This window comes from Habropoda laboriosa, unplaced genomic scaffold (genome assembly GCF_001263275.1).
Source record: "Habropoda laboriosa isolate 0110345459 unplaced genomic scaffold, ASM126327v1 scaffold14, whole genome shotgun sequence".
NCBI classification, from domain to species: Eukaryota; Metazoa; Arthropoda; class Insecta; order Hymenoptera; family Apidae; genus Habropoda; species Habropoda laboriosa.
Window position 1 is genome coordinate 234836 of NW_017100137.1, and position 17547 is coordinate 252382.

The following is a 17547-nucleotide window of genomic DNA, read 5'->3' on the forward strand; positions in this document are numbered from 1 at the left end:
GTACCTTTACGGCAGTATTTCCTGATTGTTGTTTATTGTTATCTGATGGTTTGACGAGTAAATCTGAACATTTGAGTATCTGAGAATTTGGACATTAGAAAATTGAAAAATGTGAAAAGTTAGAAAATTGGGAAGCTTTGAATTTTTTTTTATTGAAACTGGGGAAAGGTATTGAAGATTTGGTAATTAGAGAGCTTCGATATTTGAAATTTTGAGAGGTCCGAAATTCTGAAAGTTGGAAGTCTGTCAAGTTTGAAAATTTGGGCACGAAAATGGGATGAAAAATTTAAAAATCTGAAAAATTAGAAAATTGGGAAACTTGGAACTTTTTTCAAATTTTAAACTTGGGAAATGTATTGAAGTTTGATAATTGGAAAATTTCGATATTTCGAGAGTTCTGAAAGTCGAATATTAGAAAATATGAAAATCTTCGAAATCTTAAGCAACACTAAGATTCTCCTACTGCGAATCGAATTATATCTGTACAGTGAATTTTTCTTCTTGAACATTTATTATCTTGCACTTTTCCCTGTGGAAGCGAAAAAAGCAAAAGTTAACGCAAGGTGTATTTTCGAAATCCCGTTATAATACACCCGAGATCACGAATAATCTCGTGTAACAGCTTATTTCGAAAACAGCCCAGGGGGTATAAAGAGTATAATATCTCGCGTAGAAAAACAAAGACGATCTTAGAAACATCCTTAACGCCTCCCGATTTTCCACTATAAAATTGCAATGAACATCCCGTCGACGTTTCTTATATCTCATGCGCTCAATCTCTTCGCCTCATCATCCCTCCCCTGTTCTCATCTCTCGACAAATTAAAATTACATGAGATCAAAACAGCATCTTGTAGGTACATCAAAGAGAAATAATATCCTTAACTCGTTAACTACACTGATGTTTCACCTAGATATTAGACGTGTATTAAATATACACTTAAAACTCGATGAAAATATTAAAAATACCTGCTGTAATAGAAAAATTAATTATTGTCGTCGAAACATTCATCATTTAAAGGATAAGTTATATCCCGTCTTCGTCAGTTTCCTTTACTGGACGAAACATTTATTATTCAACGCTGGCATAAAAATAAAGATACGTACGATTGAAAATCAGCTGTTCCATGATAGCCAAATGTCTGGTGTATTCTGGTGTTGCCTGACTTTCTAGTCGACAGCGATATTTTACTCGTGAAATGCGAAAATAAGTTAATAAATTGTGTGTATTGGATGGGCGTATATACAGGGTGTCCTAGTTGTTTCCGACCATACTTTGTCAAACTTTGTCAGTATGTTCAGTGGGCGTAGGTAAGAAAGAAATGTTATATAAACATGGGTCGTTTGAAGCTTCGTTAAAAAGTTACAGCTGTGGTTACTATGATACATGACAAAAATGGCTCTGACGAAAATTACAGTCAGTGACTTGAAATCGTAAACACAGCTCGCATAAAAGACTACGTAGATATACGTATCGCTGATCTATTCTTATTTTGCATCATAATAACCGCACATCCGTGACCATTCTCTTCGTATTTCGTATTATCGTCATAACTTTTTAACAAAGCTTCAAAGGACCTATGTTTGTATAACATTTTTTTCTTAGTTACACCCGTAGTATATACTGACAAAGTTTGGCGAAATTTAGTCAGAAAAAAGTGGGACACCCGGTATATCCAGACTCATCGCGTACACTGCCGTTCGTAAATATTAGAACACCGATTAACCGTCATAACTTTGGACATCATGTTTGTAGAAAAAGTATTATACGATTTAAACGACATTTCTTCGACAAAGTTACTGTCATATATGAATAAAAAATATACAGGGTGTTCATTCTGTTAATTTCCACTCGTAAGTGGTAGATCTGTGAGAAAAATAAAAGAGGACGAAGTTTCGTTATTTTTTATGCGCAATACGACGGCTTGAACAGATTGTTCTTTAAATTTGCAATGGATTTCGTACTACCGACTCTCTCTCTCTCACGAATTACGCACACGCTCTCCTATATATACGTTCTCCGTAAATAAAGTGTTGAAAAGAATACGAAAAGAATTATTCCAACATCTCGCTATTACAGCCGCTATTGATCAAGCCGTACCGTAGTCTTTTTTTCTTCGCACAAAGAAAGAGAGAAGAAAGATCGCTGTTTTACATCTCATCGTGTATAAACGTTGTAACGTGTAATGCCTCTGCAAAAATTCGTGGTTCTTTGAGAGGAAAGAAGCAACACCGTACGGTGGACCGTTTGATATACAAACGAGAAGAGGGAAAGGGTGGTTGTTTAAAAGAAGACTCGATCGATCATTCTGAAACGATAGCCGTGCGCCGTGAGACTTTGGGTACACGCAGCGCTTTGACACTTTGCGAATGAGACGTCACATGGTCAGTGTCTTCTCTCTCTCTCTCTCTCTCTCTCTCTCCCTCCATATACCTCTCTTCCCTATTTTTTTCCTTTTTTTTTTTAATCCTTGCCGACGTGTTCTGCTTATCGATTACCGATCGTGTTTGTCCATGCGTGTCAAGCTCTCTGCACAGAAGTACAGAATCCTGCATTTCCTGGTTGACATTGAGATCGGTAGCGGATTCAACGGCGTGGCACTAAAAGGGCTCGACGATAAATCACTTGGGCAAATTCCTTGTAAAGCACTAAGTGCCGCGTGGCGTTTGAAAGGATCGCGCCAGGCCGCAATGGCGGCTGCAAGAATAATTATAAGACCGTATTCGGTCGAGTCCCGTTTCTAAACGGCTCGCGCCAGTGTATTCGAAGCTTGGCAATTTGAAGCTTGATTATTTCTTTCTTTTCCTTTTCTTTCTGCTTCTCCCTCTCTCTCTCTCTCTCTCTCCTTCCTCTCTATTTGCACGGGTTGAATTGCTTTATTATTACCTTTAGAAGGAACATTCTTGAAAGTTTCCCTCTTTTCAAGGATCTTTCATATACGCTCGAGAGTTGGAAAATTTGAACGTTTATAAATTGGCCCTCTTGTATTGCTCGTCTTATTCAAGCAGGTGGAATGTTTGAACAGTCTTTTGAACAATTTTCTATATGTACCGGAACCGGAGATTTTTGATTTTATATAATTGGTCCCGCGCGGGTTCCTTTTCTCGTTTCAATTGATAAGACACTTGAAACATCGTTTAAGTTGCCCCGTTGCTACGTCGGGGATGAATTATTTTCAGCGTGATCGAAAATTGAATGCTGGGAATAACGGTGAATTACTTTCCTCGTTTAAATAGGCGGGAGTATATTTGAAAGATCGCCGATTGATACGTTAATTCGTCTCTCGCTGTTGCGATAAGAGAAAATGGGGTTAAAAATTGTCCACGGTTGAATAATTTTGTAAAGTGTTTGAAAATGAGAGAAATTTGGAAATTTCTGATTCCGCTCGATTTTCTTTCTCTCGCTTTTCCTCGTTCGCGCAGGTGAAACTACCAGATTGATTTACCTCGATATTATCTTTAGAAAAATGGGTTAAAGAGAGGTTGTATGGTTTCGAGGGGAAGCGTAAGCTGGATCAAGTGAATTCTTTCTCGGCGGAGGCATTTCAGAGATTCGAAGGTTAAGTCTAAGAAGACTCTCTCGTAAAGAATAGTGCTGCACGTCTTTGCCGCAAAATGTACGTGTTTTGTAAGAATTTAATTCCTCCCGAAGAAATAGGAAGATGTGTTTAACATGATCCATCGCTCTTGAAATTATAAATTAACAGATAGTAAGTTTATCGAGAGCAAAGGTACTTAGTCAAATAATAAATCAAAAAATGTATTAATTTATATATAATTAGTACAGTGGATGCCGGTTAAGTGGGACCGCCGTTTATTTGGGACAGATACTGAAGAACGGAATATAAATACGTGTTTATTTACTTATTAATGTTATTTTATTACTTATTGTTAGCTTCGTTTGCATGCTTAAACACACATTTGTATTCAAGACCGAATATTACATACGTTTTTCAATAAATCCTTTTTGGCTTCATTTTTTACGTTGTTCAGATTTTGCCTGTTGAAATTCGCTTTTTTGGGACAAACGTGAATAAAATTGAAATATTAGGGAGAGACTGATGGACCCTCTTTAAATATCTTTTTTCTTTCTTCACCAAGAATTAAGTTGTTACCAAACGTGTAATTGTGTGGTAAAGATGCTGCTTTGTAAATTTACAAATTTAATAATAATAATTACTGAATAACACTTATTTTATCGCATCGCTTAATGTGAAAAAGTGATTTCAAGCGTTTTCGTCCCGTATAAACTTTAGGAATATGCCGTTTCGATATGGTGTCGTAACCAAGTCAGACAACATCCTCTTCGTTAAAACTTTCTATAATGACCGTTCTTTTCGGTACCAGATTAAAAATCAACAACGAGAAGTTCTTGTGTACTTACTTAACGTAATGACATTTGCAATCTTCGTGCAATGCTTGCGACATTTTATGGACATATGCAAACATACATTTATTATGCAATTTGGATAAATTGACCCTGCATTATTTTACGTAATCCTTGTTATTTGCAAAAGCGGAAACAGACGGAAAAATTGAATAATACAGTGTTTGATATAGATACACGCAATTTCTATGTGATTGACGTACTATAAAGTATTGGATTATGGGAGTTGTTGGTTGTTAAATAATTAATAGTCCTTATTTTAGACTATAAACTTTTATTAGACGCAAGGAAGGTTCGCTTTTCTACTTGATGGTAAGAGCACTGTATTCTCCTACGCAACGCCCTAATATTGCCTACGACCCCACTTGGGACCGGAAGGGCCTTTTGTCACGTATCATAAACATTTAGTTCTTTACTAAACAGTGGTGGATAAAGCTAAACGGATTTCTCCGAACGTGTACAAAAGTAATATATACTTCCTAGTAAGGCGTTAGATTAATTTTTGTTATATCCAACTGACTGATAAATCCAACATAAAGAACAAAATATTTCATGGTACTCGTTAGGTAATTAATTCGATTTATTGAAAATAAACTATATTAACCCTTTGAGAACGATAGACTCATATATGCGTTCAGAAAATACTATTATATATGTAGGGGATTTTTGTGTGGAGGGATAGTGAACTCGAACGGACTTTTGACTATAATATATTTATTAATAGTTTATATCGCTACGCTAGGGATGTCGCTCAATTAATCGCTGGATTCACACTGCCTTTCGCTCTCTCGCATTCGCCCTAATGTCGTCTTGCATACATGCACACTTTTCCATAGAAGAAAACACACACGCACTCACGCACTCCTCGCCTGATTACTAAAACTAAACATTCGTTCAATATCGTTCGCGCTATCCCAAACACTCGACCTGGCACGCCGGTCCTTACCGCTCACGCCATAGACCCTCACGCATTCACACAGACAACGCATTCATACAGACACGCACTCACGCTCGGTCATCCCTACATATATATATATATATTTTTCAGCAATAATTTTTATTCGTAAGTTTCGCTGTTTGATATTTTGAGAGCTAAGTTCCGAAAGTTGAAAATCTATGAAATCTGAAAATTTGGACATTGTAGAATGAGGTGGTGAATTTACACATCTGAAAAGTTGGAAAATTGGGAAACTTGAAATTTTGTACTGGACAGTTTCGATATTTGATATTTCGACAGGTGAAAGTTGGAAATCTTCAAAATTTGACAATTTCGACACCGGAAGATGAAATAAAATACTAAAAGATCTGAAAAGTTGGGGAGATTTGTATTTTAAAAATTTATGTTTTAGCAATGAACATAATTACCGGTGCTCGTAAACTCGTGCAGTGTAATTTTGACATAATTTAATTTTGATCTAATTATATGTTACACAAGTAATGGTGTACTTCGGCACGTTTCGTTGTCCTTCGCTCGCCAAACGACTCGTGAAACGATGGTTTGCATAAAAACTAATTAAAGCGATCAAATTACACGTTCGAAAATATTCAATTATTGTCACCTGGATTCTTCGTGCGACATTTCGAATAAATCGTTCAATTTTTCCTACCAGGCGCTCTCGATAGAGATAGCGACGAAAGGAAAGATGTGGACACCGTTCTTCTGCTACCATCCGACGCGAGAGATCGCTTCATCAGACCGATGGCAGCTTTCGATTTCCCCGATACGAGCTTCGACGACAGCCTTGAAAGTCCATCCTGGATCAGATGGAACTTCTTCGATACGTGGTACTCCAGCATACAAGGTACGTGAAAGGGAATTTTCCTATGTGTGCTTGGGAAAAAAAATTCGATCGATTTGTAAATTTTATTGACCGTGGAAGGAATGAGAAATTGGAATCTTTAAAAAGATAACGAGCTATGTGCTGGCCTCTCGTGAAAATCATTCGCACGTAACTCTATTACGTGAAATTCTTTGTTGCATTATGTTATGTTAGAATATTTCTTTTTCATTTTGAAATGGTAGCACAGACGCCGATGTTAGTGTACCACCTTGTTCTTGTACGCTTTCAATTTTGAAGTGATTACAAATCTATGTTACGAGTCTTGTAATAAAATTTAAGATAATTTTTCGTTGCGTTTGTCAAACTAAGGGAAACGAATGAATAAATAAAAATGAATAACGTTTTTAAAAATTTGTTGCGCAATAGAATTTACAAGAGTATCCAATGTCGTATACCTCTCTCCTATCTTTCATTAGTTTTTAGTTATCCTGCCTCCTTTCCTTAACTATAAACAAATCCGCATCATCCTAACGTTAGTCACCCCGAAACCTAGACCTCCACATCATCCTTTACTCATCGCTGAACCTAGACCTCACCGCCTCTCCCTACATTGACCTCTGAGACCAACCCCTACTCTCGTACTTACCGAACCTATATCTAGAAACCTTTTCCATCGAAACAGCAGATTTTTGTCTAGCGGTCTTCACGCACCGAACGTCACCGAACTGTCGAATAAAGTCGAATAGTACTACGCGCAGAATAGCTCCCTTATTTCGCCCCAGTTTCCGTCAGGCTCTCCTACCGCGTACCTATTGAATATAATAAACCAACGCAAGGAATCGCGAGCCGCGAAATACAACACCAATCACAAAAATATTAGGGGAGAGTCGTGCAGTACCGGCCAAAGCTAGATCTCGCTCGTACCGTTAGTTGACTGCACTGTTGATGGAAAAACAAATGAATACTATAGCCCTGAGCAACGTATTCTGGCGACGTTCTGTTTTCTTGGGTATTACCGGAGTTCTAAGACGTTTAACGTTTACGCTGATGTTCCGTACGACAAAAGTTACTTTTCATAGCTGCAACGGTTGGGCTCACGTGGAGTGTGTACGGATCAAGAAAATATCGATCACTTTACCTGTGATATCTGTAGACGTGCCTAAATAAAAGCTCTATTCTGTTTTTAAATTATTTATCACTTAGACCTTAAAATCTACCGACCAAGTAGCTGGCCGGTACTGTACGACAATTTTTCGTTCGTTGCAAATTACAACTTTTTCATTTCTACCAATTATTTATCTTTATGAGAAAATTTAAGAAAAACCATTTGTCCCCTTTTGTCAAGCACCCTTTGTACTACAAATTACTTTTTTGAAATTTCATTTTTACCAACATCAACCGAAATTATAGTGCAAAAACTTAGTACAATTCTCAATTTGAATGATACAATGTAAATGTTTTTTATCGTCGTATACGACAAATATTTCCATCGTAAAATTTACAAAAAATACCTAATCTCAGTCACTGTACATAACTATCGTTGTCACCTTTTCGATAAACTTCCGGTTTGGCTGAATGTTCCCACGGTTTTAAGTCGTTCTCCATTGAAATTAAACATTTTGCCGAATCTCGAAGAGAAAGAAACCGCTGAAAGGCGTTTTCAATATCCTGCCGTTTCCTAAATCGTTTTTGTGTATGGAAATTGTCGGATGAGCGAGAAAAGTGAAAATGAGGGGAATATGGAGGATGAGGTAGAACTTCAATTGTCACGCGAAAAGATAGCAACTTTTCTCTTAATCGTAGCTGGTACCACTGTGTCTTCAGTTTCTAGAGGGCAGCCTTCAGTTCCTTACTAAAAAACTCTGCAGTGATCTAAAATAATTAATCTCGAAGTAGACAACCAAACTGCGAGCATAATTTTTCTCAGGTGTAAACTAGATTTGGATCGTGAAGATTCATTTGCGTCTTTCTTTCTCTTAGAGACTCCAATTTTTATGATACGTCGGCAAAAGTTTATCTCGTTTTTCAAAGTGACCGGCTTAAAACCGCGGGAACTGTCAAGACGATCGTTCCAATAACTTAGAGCTAGTAGGGGTGACAGTAGAGGAGGGTAGTGCCGCGTTGGAATCATGGATCAGGTATAACATAGAATCAGCTAAATAGACTCGTAGTCGCGCGATCGGAATGACCGCACGCGTGCCGCGTAGACCGCCGCAGAAACGCGATCACGGTTCAACAGGCGCAAACATAAAATTACACGGATTCGCGCGCGACCGTGTCCGTGTTCCGCTTACATGCGGTTTGTCAAACGTAACTTCCGGTAGCCTGGCGCGGCCGTAATACCCGCGCGCAATCGGCCTGTATACGGTAGGCCGATTGTCGTTTCCCGCGGTGATACACGCGCGTTCCCGTTCCTCGTGTGCTTTCGTGAAAGTAGTATCGACGTCCGACGTGGAAATTTCTCGAATTTCCGACGCTTTGCCGTTCCTCGTTACGCACACAGACACAGGACACAGACGCAGAAACGTCGTGGAACCGTGTAATCGTCGTTTCGCGATAACGTCAAGGGGGGAAAGTAGGGAGGAAGGAGAAACACTTTGGTAATAAATGAATAACGATCGACGGTGATTAGTTGCAAATTAGATACGTACACTCCCTTTCAGAAGTGTCAAGACACTTATCGAGCGTGAAGCAAACGTAAACGGTCGTTAGGAAATTGTCGAAGTTGCGAGAAAAATGAATTAGTCTAGAATGTCGTGGTACAACATGTATATACAGGGTGTCCCAATTATTTTCCATCGAACTTTTTGAAACTTTGTCAGTATGTTCTACGGGTATTTGTAAGAGGAAAGTGTTATATGAACATAGGTCGTTAGAAGCTTTGTTGGAAAATTTTTAGCAAAAATTGAAACGCAGAGGGAGCGTTAACAGGTTTGCAGTTACTGTGATACGAGATCACGAGACCGATTTTCGGTGACTTTCCGTTCACGCCGCGTGGATCGTATGCGTCCCACATTGTCCAGACTAACAGTTTTGCTTTTCGCCCTATATGTCTTCCAATATTTATAAGATTGCACAAATCATCGTTATCGAGAAAAAGGTAACGGTTTAAGATATGCTATAGAGCAAAGGAAAAATTTTTGTTTTAACAAATTTTAAGTTAGCGGAAGGAAAAGGCCGAAATATCAGATGGCCTGAACGGAAAGACCAGAGTGGGGCGTATGCGACCCACGCGGCACGGAACGTGTTAAGGGTGAAACAATTGTAACGTTGAAAGTTGGAAGTTTATAGTAGTAAGAGATTGAAGATCTGCAGAATGTTCAGAATATTGGAAAGTTAGATTGCAAAATTTGTTCTATTCGAAATTTGAGAATTTCCAATGAAAATTGTAAATGTATTATGCTAAAAATTTGTGTTAAGTTTGAGAACTCGTTTTCTGATTGAGCTTTTGGTAAAATTATTATTGCGATAGAAATAATTAAAGAGTTGATTTTATTTGAATAAGAATTAGTTTATTGGCAGATGTTAAAACATCCGGTAATTTATCGACGCGTAAATTAATGGACGCAAATTGAGAACCACTATTCTAGAATAATGCAGAAGTTTCGAAGTCACTTCTGCGTTAAGTGTTCAAGCTATTCTTGAACGTGAAATAATACAGCAGTTTCAAAGTTACTCTCCTCATCGAGAAATATTGCAAAAGTTTCCAAGTTACTTTTGAACATAATGTACCGGTTCTGCAATTACTCTTACATTAAACAGCAAAGTTACTCCGAAACGTATAAACAAACATCCTTGTTCACGTGCGAGCCTGAAATAGCGTTACAGCAGTGTTGTATCTTGCCTAGTTTGCCATTTGTAAATTATTATATGATACATTCGTGTTAGAATATTTATTTTATATTTGTTATATACTGTATTGATATTATTTCTGAAAACTATGAATAAGAAACGTTTATTAGAATTCAAATCGTTGAAAATATGAAAATTCTTATTTGAAAATTTGAAAATGCGAGGACTTGAAAAGTTGAACATTGGAATGTTTGAAAATTCGAATAATTAAACATAATTCTGAGCATTTAAAAACTCGAAAGTTTGAAAATGTAAAAAATTCCGATTTTCCCCGAACTACTATTGTTATCATCGAGTATTATAATTTCTGTAGGGAGCCCGAAGCAGTTGAAATAGTTATTCATGGAAGCCTAAATTATTATTATTCAGAACTCTGTACAAATATTTCGCATAACGGTTTAACTGCTATACAAATGAACAAACTATAGAGAGCACTGTATGCATAAACCACTTAATTATTATGCACTTAAAATTCCGTTAAGGTTTCTCATTGCCGTTTTATCGTTGGCGTTAAACGCCCGACCATGGGGCTATTAACCTATGGAACCATTACGTCATTTTCCAACAATTATCATTAAGACTAGGTATATTTAAAACTATTAACTGCTGGACGTGAATCATAAACCAGGCTAGCCACGACTCCAAAAAGAGAAACCCGTATTACGAAGTTTCCAAAAAAGTAGCCAAATATTAAAAGAATCACTGTAAAAAAAAAAAAATGCTCTAATTTTTCATAATGCATAATAAGTACAACTGTTCGATTCACTTTTTATATTTAAAAACATTGCAATACTCAGTGCTGCGACAATAATTATGTTTAAAAATATTACAAAATACGCAAAATATCACAGATTTTAACAAACAATCTTCACGAGCAACTATAAAAAATAATTCGTACACTAAGACCCTTGTCTACGTCTTACACAGGGTGGTCGAATAAACTTTATCCTCTGATTCGGACCAAATTGGCAGAACAACTTCTCAAACTGTTTTCCTCTCGTCATAATCACTTCTGCGTGCTCCAAAAAATTTTTGTCTATTCCAACTGCTGTGCACCGGTTTTACAAAAGTTTCACATATAAAAATAAAATGTCGCCGACGTTGTGTCCTAACACTGTCGAACCTCAAGTCGAAGTTGGCCAATTGACACGAAAGACAGTTCTAAAACATGGCGCCGTGAAATCGATGTAATTATAGAATTATATCGGCGATAAAGAAGACGGTAGTTCGGGCTATACTAATGAAAGCAATTAGCAGAAATTACCGCCCTAATTAGCTGGTCGTGATTACTGCGGCATCGCGGAAACTGCGGATCCTTTCGCTCTTTTCCTTCCGTCGTCCTTTCCTTTCTTTCCTTCCTTCCTTCCTTCCTTCTTTGCCATTTTCCCTCCCTCCTGTAACGGAAAATTGATTTTATAGTCCTCAAGGCAAGCATCCGCAATTTGTTGCCAGTTCCATGCGTTTCTACTCACGTTCCCTGAGCAGTTTCATGAATATATCTGCATACCGTTAGAAACGAGTTTCGAAGGGAAAAAGAGCAGAACCAGAAGCGAAATGGAAGAGCCACCCACCGCGGGTAGATGAAACGGAAGTGTAGAAAGAGAAGGAAGATGACACGAGTGTCACAGACACTTGGGATGCTTCGCGTTGTTTTGTTTAATTTCAGGTATACCGGGTGGGCCACGTGAAAAACAGGCCATCTTTAATTATCTTCTCTAACTACGGTGGTACGGGATAATTTTTATACCTAATTTTTAAATTATTTCAAAGGGTGGATAAGATGGGAGAAAAGTTTATTATAAATAATACCAATTTTTTTTTCTTAAGGTCGTCTGTGTTTGTTTACACGAACGTATATAGTTTTTTCTACTGTATATTGTAGCAGACATTGATGTGAATAATAATACGACGTTAAAATAACTTCGGACTCGAAAATTTTCAATCAAATGTGAAATTCACCCTTTGAAACTATTTAAATTATGTCTAAAAATTTTCTCATACCCCACCATATTTAAAGAAGATAATTAGGTGGCCTTTTTACTTAGCCCACCCTGTATACAGTATAACGTGATTTGACAGTGATTAAAAGCGTTTTGAAAGAGCATTTAAATTACAAAGTACGGAAATTGATTGAAGTGTATAACACTTGGTCCGCATCAGAAAATTAAGGATTTAATTCGATTGGTTTATCTACTCGAGAGATGTCCGCCATTTTGGAGAACGTAGTCATATCTAAGGAGGAAGCATCCCGAAGCGACAATAGATAATTTTTGTAAAACTTCACAGTAAGATAGTCTTCGGAAAAATACTTTACCATCGTTAACACTGAGTATTTTGTTTAATATCTTGGAAAATATTAGACAGAGTGTAATGCATAAACGCGGAGGAGAGATTTCGTTCTTTCCGACGAGGAATTTAACTGCGTGAGCAGATTTGAAAGAAGTTAATTCGTTAAAAGTTACAATGTCTTCTAAAGAAAATCAATGCTCCAGACGGAATAATTTCATCTCACTTGACGAGAAACGTGCTGGAATTCACGAAAAAATTTTGTGCCCCACGCACGGGGTCCACCTTGTGCTATTTATTTCCGCGGAGTCATTAGCATTCCTCGTAAGTCGATGATATTAAGCGGTTGACAAACGACGACCTTTACCCACTGCACTCGTCATGAAGACCATGAAACCGTGTTTGTAGCCGTGGATTTTCTTTTTCTCTCTTTTTTTTCCGTCTCATTCGATTATACCACGCGGAGGCGTGCGTGTTTTCGAGAATACCGACTTCACCTAAACGCCGCTTCATTGCGAATTCCACGCGATAATGTCATCAATCTTAGCCCATCGCGAGCGGCTTCTCTGTGATTCCTCTTTGTTGTTTCCCTCTTTTTCTTTTCTTCTTTTTGCCTCCACCATGATTCTGTCCGGAACATTCCTTCCATAAAAGATTGTCATAAGATGCTCGAGGGGACAGCCAATTGAGAATTGCAGGGGACAGTTATGACAAACCGATAAACTACTATACAGGACGAGCTGTAAGTTCTTTCCCAGTGTATGCACCGGGTTTGTTTGATTTAGCGAAATTCACGTGGCAAATCCTGATCTACGAGGTGAACGTAATTTTCTTCCTCTAACGATTCCACTTAACCCATTTTTCTGCTAATTATTCGATTCTCCGTGGTTCATGAACGTCGTTCAAACAATACAATCACAGGAATTTATGACCCGCCCTGTAGATGCTGATACGGAGGAATTTTTTGAAATTCGTGGAGAAAGAACGAACGATGCCAATTTTCTTTGCAGTATTTTAATTTATTGGAAAAACAATTGCGATCTCTATTGAAGAATATAATAGTATTTAAAAAATTCATCCTAAATGATGTACAAAATGGCGTCATTCAGAATTGAGCAGGAATTTTTCCAAGTCGGAAATTTCGAACTTTCGGAAATTAGTGGAGAAAATATTAATTTTGCAAAATTAAATTTTGCATACTTTTTTGTTAATACCTTAACTGACTAGGGGAAAAAACTGAATTCGAAATTTACTACCGTCCTTATAAATGTGTCTATCGCTCGTATCGAAGTGAATGATATTTAAAAAAATTAATAGACAATTTTAATAAATTACTTGAAAATATGGCGACGTTCAGAATTCCTCAGGAATTTCACAATTTCAGCGAGCTACAAAAGAAGTGTTCGCATTATTAATTTATAAAGTGGTTTCAGCATTGTGCGTTCTTAAAGCGGTTTTCGAACATTTCATTTGGCACGAACGGCGTTGGAAATTAAACACGCGTTTTAAATTGCGTCTTTTTCCCAAATAGAGGAAAATTCTAACGTTTAGAGGAGACGCGAGATGAGGTACCAATTTCTACGATTATTTCCAGCGGAGGAACTCCAAAGAAAATGGCAGTCGCGTTATACGAACGCAGTCCGTTTAATTATGAGGCATTCCCCGCCGAATGAAGCGGCAAGAAAAAAATGTTTCGGTGAAATTTTTGCACGTTCACGACGCTGTTTCCTCGGCTTCTGTAACAGCGTTACGAAATTAACCTTATATAACCGGATTTTTCTTCTCTTTGCGAGTAAAAAAAAAGAAAAAAAGAATATGGTAGATCGCAAAATTATATTTTAATGAAGATTACCAGGGCCGTATTTGTATGCACTTATAGGTGCAGACATGAAATTCCAGTTAATCAAATTTATACACAATTCTTTTTTTTAATTTATTCAAAATAAAGTCGGCATTTAAAACTAAGAATTTTAGGATACTTTTTAGAGTAAGGCCCCAGCTTGCAAACGAAAGAGCACAGCGTTCGTAACAAAAAAATACTCAGCAGAAGAAGTATAACTACGGTGACGATATTTTTTGGAAAAAGTGAAGGACAAATCAGAAATTGTTTATTTCATGTTTAAAAAAAAGTTCAATTTCGATACTTCTCGCAAGAACGAACTTTGTTTAATAAATCAGTTTTGTGGTTGAAAAATTCGTAAAATTGTGTGCAATTTATGTGAAAGTTGCATTGGATATGAATGCATGCTTTCAGTGTCTCAATTTTTAATTGGGTTTTTGGTCCACTTATTGTTCACTAATGAAACTACTCGTCCACTGGAGACATTAGATCCAGGGAGACATAAGCAGCAGTTTCAGGTTTCTATTAGCCGTGTGTTGCATGTCAATGTTCAGTTTACCATTTCAGTTGACAAAATAAGGGACAAAGTGGCCATTTTAGAAGAAACAATAAATCTACAAGACAGAGCAGTGAAATAAAGGACTGTCCTATATATTAGATCAAATTGACCCATAAATTCCATAACTGCGCATGGAAAATATAATTGATTTTCATAGGAAAAATCTTACAAACTTTGTTCTTTAAAAATTATTAATATTTATTAGATATTTAACCCTTTGACTGCTGTCGGCGCCTACAAACGCTCAGTGATAATCGAACGCTAGATAATATCAGCGCTCTTCATATTCTATATTTTATATTTACGTATTATTTATTTTACAAAAATAAAATACAAAACATTCAGCAAAAAAAAAATGATTTGACTAACGTAACATACAGTATGACTATTAATGCCATAACTCAGCCGTACACAGCGAGTGCTTTACTTACGAGTTGGCAGCAGTCGAAGGGTTAAGGATATGAAAAATTTTCAGTCCAAACGATGCGTTTAAAGAAAGAAAAGAGAAAGAATTTGTGACTTGATTTTGGGTCAAAATTGACCCAACATCCGCACAAGAGTTAATTCGTCTTTAATAATAGACCATTCGTCTTACGGGAACAAAAAAAGTTGGAAAAACGATCAAGTCAATTATAAAAATTCAAGGAGGTTAATGACTTTTTTGGATCTGTGGACGTCAGTTGCGAAATTAAATAATCCTCGAACAGGTTGGTCATCGAGCGAAAAGGATGTTGGTCAATATTACAAAACCAGCGAGTAGAGAGCATTGCAAGGTATAATCATCTTGATGAATCGTCTGTTCGTGGTGAATCATTAAGTTTGCACAATAATTTTGCTCGAGCAGTTAGCTCGGAATTTTTCAACTTCTGTTTGGAATACCGAATTTGTGCAAACTTCAGATTATTCGTTTGATAGCTGAAAAGTAAGGTGGTTTATTCTTTCGAAATTTTTATCGTCAATTTATTATTTTACGTAAAACTTCGTCAAGTTAATTCGATGATTCTAAAAAATACAGAATATAACGTGAAAATCTATTCTTCTTCAAATAAATTAACACAAATATTCTTTATTACTTTTTTCCCATTTCACTCGATACTTCGTTAACAAACTTATACCAAAATTCTCAAATAGAATTTAATCACTTTCTTAAGAGCCAGATTAAATTTTAAAAAATCTTTCCAAAATTTCGTTCTCCATTTTTCATCGTCAATCGTGCCATGTTATACAAGAGTCCACCGAATCGATTGAGTAATTTAGAAAATACAGAATATGGCAATAAAAACTGATTCTTCTTCAAACAAACTAGTACAAACACCTTTTATTATTTTCTCTCGGTTCAATTCGTGCGTTTCAAATTCGTGCGTATCAAAATTATCCGTTTGATTGAATCACTTTATTAAAAAGTAGAACGAAATGTAAAAAAAAAAAAAAAAGAGGAGAGAGAACAAGTCAAAGAGTTGTTGAATGGCTTGCTTTCCGCTGTTTCGATCGCGTACATTTAATGTCGGGGGGGGAGTTTGAACCGCGTATCCGGCGAATTTTTCCACGAATTATCGTATGATTTGTTAAACATGCTCGTTCGATCGTGTTAAATATCTTGCACGCGGCGGGTAAACACGCTGGCGCTGTTTTACTTTTCCCTGAAATTAAATAGCACGAGCAGAACAATAGGCGGAATTTATCCACGTACACGAGCCGCCCGTGTACGTATATGCCCCCGTACATTAACCCCGATTATATTTTCATACTGCTCGCTCCGTTGATACCGAACAAATTGAAGAGCAACAGAAAACCGGGCACTTCAAACAATTGTCTCGCGTGTGATAAAACGGAAGAAGCGAGACGAACATATGGGACAGACACGCGCGGCCATTTTGCAATTGTTGTTTGCGTTAGAGCGGCGCTAGTTGTAATTTGAACGCGCGACGGCGGTTACTTTTGAATTAATCATAGTGAAAGGTTTAACATACCGGTGTGTGATGTTTTCATAATTACGATATTGTTGTTTCGAATTGCGAAAGAGTGGATTATACACGTTGATTCGACGCGCGGGTGGATTGATTGCGAATTGGAATGGGATTGCACCGGTTAACGAGAAAACAGAGAAGAAAATGCGATTGTGCTGAAGGAATGTACATAGTAGGGAAGAAGAGGAATAACTGGCATGAAATATCGCGCAATAATTCAGCTTCACGGGTAATTCAAGTCGAGCATCCTAAACGTGTGAACGTGTGGGTATGCGGATGTGTGTATATACACATCAGGTAGGACATTCTCGAATGAAATAAGTAGAAAATCAAGAAATTCTGTGTACATTACGGAAGATAGATAGGTAATTTTCTTTTAAACGTGCACTTTCGTTTGTGAGTGTTGGGATACTTGCTGAAATTTACTGAATTTTGCTGAAATCCACGAAAATCTGCTGAATTCTCTTAAAATCTACTGTGTTTACTAATATCTCTTGAAATCTACTGAAATCTGCTGAATTCTATTAAAATCTATTGTACTTACTAATATCTTTTGAAATCTACCAAAATCTACTGAAATCTGCTGTGTTTACTAATATCTCTTGAAATCTACGAAAATGTACTGAAATCTACTTGCCCAATGTGAAACCTCATTGTCATTTCAGTTTTAATGCAAAATTATTTAACACACGAAAATCATTGCAAAATTATTAAGGTCCCAAAAAAATTATTCATTCCAAAATCTCGAAGTATCGGAATATAATATATCAGACTAACTTTGGCGAGGAAACGTGATATAAATTATAGCAATACTATCTATTTTCGAACGGCAGTGTGTATCTCTTCCATACAATTTTATAACAATTTTTTAATATT

The 17547-nt window shown here is 36.9% G+C and overlaps 1 protein-coding gene across 1 annotated transcript in view; it reads left to right on the plus strand.

The window, feature by feature from the left end:
- The window catches only part of LOC108579571 (icarapin-like), an 88955-nt gene that overhangs the window by 54427 nt on the left and 16981 nt on the right, over positions 1 to 17547 (plus strand). The window contains exon 2 of the mRNA XM_017943147.1: positions 5997 to 6188. Coding sequence (XP_017798636.1) covers positions 5997 to 6188 — 192 coding nt within the window. The remainder of the gene's footprint in view (positions 1 to 5996; positions 6189 to 17547) is intronic.